Here is a 4,151-nt window from a genome sequence, read left to right on the forward strand (position 1 = left end):
ATTTGGTTTGACCTAAAAAGAGGGCAGCAGCTGAAGGGTTGACGGGGGAGAGAGAGACGGGGATGGACAGTGATGGCTTTGAGCTTGTTGAGATTTTGCAAGATTTATGGATGCTAATAACTTCAAAAAAGTTAAAAGGCATCATGTGGACCACAAAAGAAGCAACTCCGTTGATGGACAGACACCTTTTCCATGGAATCAGACCACTAACACAATAGAGGAGGCCATTTGGCCCATCGGTTCTGTGCCAGCAAGTCTCAATTTGAAATGTTGTGCATTATGGCACTTCAAATGCGTATGAAAATGTTCCAAACACCTTTTAAATCATTTTAGTCAATGAGTTGGGTGATAAATCAGAGAGGAGTGGGGGAAAGGGGCATTAATTGGTGTTCTGTATTGAGGCTCCCCAGTGTGAAGGGGGTAGGAACGTTAGTTCAGGGGCGAGGTTGTTGAGGGGGAAGGGAGAGGGTGCGGGACAACTTCCGGCAAGGAGCCGCCATGAAGCTCCTGACCCACAACCTGCTGAGCTCGCATGTCCGCGGGGTGAGCCGCGGCTTCCCGCTGCTGCTGAGGGTGAGCGAAGCCTCCCGGGAGGGGATTGAGGGCCGGGGGACGAGCTGGCCGAACCCCGCGGGGGATTGGAGCCGGGATGAGGCCGCTGGAGCCGGGCGCCATGGGTGGGAGTGAAGCTCACTGCCCCCACCCTGTGGCTGGGAGGGTGAATCACACCCTGGGTTGGAGTGAGACTCACTGCTCCCACCCTGTGGCTGGGAGGGTGAATCACACCCTGGGTTGGAGTGAGACTCACTGCTCCCACCCTGTGGCTGGGAGGGTGAATCACACCCTGGGTTGGAGTGAGACTCACTGCTCCCACCCTGTGGCTGGGAGGGTGAATCACACCCTGGGTTGGAGTGAGACTCACTGCTCCCACCCTGTGGCTGGGAGGGTGAATCACACCCTGGGTTGGATTGAGACTCACTGCTCCCACCCTGTGGCTGGGAGGGTGAATCACACCCTGGGTTGGAGTGAGACTCACTGCTCCCACCCTGTGGCTGGGAGGGTGAATCACACCCTGGGTTGGAATGAGACTCACTGCTCCCACCCTGTGGCTGGGAGGGTGAATCACACCCTGGGTTGGCGCGAGACTCACTGCCCCCACCCTGTGGCTAGGAGGGCGAATAAATCTTTCGCCTTTTACTAAAGATTTCCCTGGGAGGGTGAATCACTCCCTGGGTTGGAGTGAGACTCCCTGGGTTGGAGTGAGACTCACTGCTCCCACCGTGTGGCTGGGAGGGTGAATCACACCCAGGGTTGGAGTGACACTCACTCCTCCCACCCTGTGGCTGGGAGGGTGAATCCCACCCTGTGGCTGGGAGGGTGAATCACACCCTGTGTTGGCTGGAGACTCACTGCTCCCACCCAGTGGCTAGGAGGGCGAATCACACCCAGTGTTGGCTGGAAACTCACTGCCCCCACTCTGTGGCTGAGAGGGTGAATCACACCCTGCGTTGGAGTGAGACTCACTGCTCCCACCCTGTGGCTGGGAGGGCGAATAAATCTTTCGCCTTTTACTAAAGATTTCTCTGGGAGGGTGAATCACTCCCTGGGTTGGAGTGAGACTCACTGCTCCCACCCTGTGGCTGGGAGGGTGAATCACACCCAGGGTTGGAGTGAGACTCACTCCTCCCACCGTGTGGCTGGGAGGGTGAATCCCACCCTGTGGCTGGAGGGTGAATCACACCCTGGGTTGGAGTGAGACTCACTGCTCCCACCCTGTGGCTGGGAGGGTGAATCACACCCTGTGTTGGTTGGAGACTCACTGCTCCCACCCAGTGGCTAGGAGGGCGAATCACACCCAGTGTTGGCTGGAGACTCACTGCTCCCACCCAGTGGCTAGGAGGGCGAATCACACCCAGTGTTGGCTGGAGACTCACTGCCCCCACCCTGTGGCTGGGAGGGTGAATCACACCCTGCATTGGAGTGAGACTCACTGGGTTGGAGTGAGACTCACTGCTTCCACCCTGTGGCTGGGAGGATGAATCTCACCCTGGGTTGGAGTGAGACTCACTGCTCCCACCCTGTGGCTGGGAGGGTGAATCACACCAGGGGTTGGAGTGAGACTCACTGCTCCCACCCTGTGGCTGGGAGGATGAATCTCACCCTGGGTTGGAGTGAGTGTTACTTCACCCTCCTGTGTTTGGGAGGGGTGTACTCAGCCTGGGCTGGAGAGAGGGTCTTCCGCGATAAGAGGGATTGCATTAAAAATTTGTTTCAAGCCCCCAGTTCTGGTGCTTGCACATCTCTGATCTTAATCGCCCCACCATTGGTGGCCGTACCTTCAGCTTGCCTGGGGTGGGGTGGCATAAGCCCTGGAATCCCCTCCCTAAACCTCCTTATAAGACCAGAGGAGCAGAATGAGGCCACTCGGCCCATCGAGTCTGCTCCGCCATTCAATCCTGGCTGATATTTTTCTCATCCCCATTCTCCTGCCTTTTCCCCATAACCCCTGATCCCCTTATTGATCGAGAACCTATCTATCTCTGTCTTAAAGACACTCAATGAGCCGGCCTCCACAGCCTTCTGCGGCAAAGAGTTCCACACATTCTCCACTCTCTGGCTGAAGAAATTCCTCCTCATCTCTGTTTTAAAGGATCGTCCCTTTAGCCTGAGGTTGTGCCCTCTGGTTCTAGTTTTTCCCACGAGTGGAAACATCCTCTCCACGTCCACTCTATCCAGGCCTCGCAGTATCCTGTAAGTTTCAAGAGGATCCCCCCCCCCTCATCCTCCTAAACTCCAACGAGTACAGACCCAGAGTCCTCAACCGTTCCTCATACGACAAGCTCTTCATTCCAGGGAATCATTCTTGTGAACCTCCTCTGGACCCTTTCCAAGGCCGGCACATCCTTCCTTAGATACAGGGCCCAAAACTGCTCTCAATCCTCCAAATGGTGTCTGACCAGAGCCTTATACAGCCTCAGAAGTACATCCCTGCTCTTGTATTCTAGCCCTCTCGACATGAACGCTAACATTGCATTTGCCTTCCTAACTGCCGACTGAACCTGCACGTTAACCTTAAGAGAATCTTGAACAGGGACTCCCAAGTCCCTTTGTGCTTCTGATTTCCTAAGCATTTTCCCATTTAGAAAATAGTCTATCTCCCCTTTAAGACGTCCCTTTAAACTGACCTGTTCGGTTCAACTGTCCCAATCTATCCAAAGTTGTTTTTTCATCATCTTTCGATGGCTAGCGTTCCCCCCCCCCCCCCCCCCCCCCCCGAGAAGCGACTCGGGACAGCTTAACATGGTGAAATGATGTAAATTTGAATAGTGGGTGAGTGCGTTGTTTGAAAACCCCTGTCGGGAGGTGGGAAAGAATGGGTGACGCGTGGGACCCCCCTCTCGGTGAGGGGCTCTGAGCTGAAAGCAAGCTGCTGGAGTTTAACACCCTTCCGTCTGTCTCGTTTCCACGGAAGGCCACGGAAGTAAAGATCAACAGCGTGGAATTCAACCAGGAGTTTATATCACGAATGATTCCCAAGATGGAGTGGGGAGCGCTGGTCGAGGCAGCAGAGAGTGTGAGTAATTCTAATTTAACAAACTAATCACTCATGTGAACCAGCGAAGGAACGGCCGATATATTTCCGAGTCGGGATGGTGAGTGGCTCGGAGGGGGGAACTTGCAGGTGGTGGGTGTTCCCCATGTGTCTGCTTCTGATTTGATTTATTATTGCCACATGTATACAGTCAAAAGTACTGTTTCTTGTACGCTGTACAGACAAAGCATACCGTTCATAGAGAAGGAAAGGAGAGAGTGCAGAATGTAGTGTTACAGTCATAGAGAAAGGTGTAGAGAAAGATCAACTTAATGCAAGGTAGGTCCATTCAAATAATGTTGCCCTTGTACTTCTAGGGGTGGCACAGTGGGTTAGCGCTGCTGCCTCACAGCGCCAGGGACCCGGGTTCGATTCCCGGCTTGGGTCACTGTCTGTGCGGAGTCTGCACGTTCTCCCCGTGTCTGCGTGGGTTTCCTCCGGGTGCTCCGGTTTCCCCCCACAGTCCAAAAGACATGCGGATTAGGGTGCATTGGCCGTGCTAAATTCTCCCTCAGTGTTACCCGAACAGGCGCCAGAGTGTGGCGACTGGGGGATTTTC

The 4,151-nt window shown here is 54.5% G+C and overlaps 1 protein-coding gene across 1 annotated transcript; it reads left to right on the forward strand.

The window, feature by feature from the left end:
- The first annotated feature begins 474 nt into the window (after positions 1–474).
- trmt112 (tRNA methyltransferase activator subunit 11-2) lies at positions 475–3,816 on the forward strand. The gene is made up of 2 exons (XM_078208350.1): positions 475–573; positions 3,473–3,816. Exons 1-2 carry the CDS (start codon positions 499–501, stop codon positions 3,599–3,601), a joined length of 204 nt encoding a protein of 67 aa, XP_078064476.1. The 5' UTR covers positions 475–498; the 3' UTR covers positions 3,602–3,816.
- The last annotated feature ends 335 nt before the right edge of the window (positions 3,817–4,151 follow it).

This window comes from Mustelus asterias, unplaced genomic scaffold (assembly GCF_964213995.1).
Source record: "Mustelus asterias unplaced genomic scaffold, sMusAst1.hap1.1 HAP1_SCAFFOLD_3551, whole genome shotgun sequence".
NCBI classification, from domain to species: Eukaryota; Metazoa; Chordata; class Chondrichthyes; order Carcharhiniformes; family Triakidae; genus Mustelus; species Mustelus asterias.

Coding starts and splice junctions, on each gene's coding strand:
- trmt112 (XM_078208350.1), top strand. CDS start 499: ATGAAGCTCCTGACCCACAACCTGCTGAGCTCGCATGTCCGCGGGGTG. Junction 574..3,472: donor GCTTCCCGCTGCTGCTGAGG/GTGAGCGAAGCC, acceptor TTTCCACGGAAG/GCCACGGAAGTAAAGATCAA.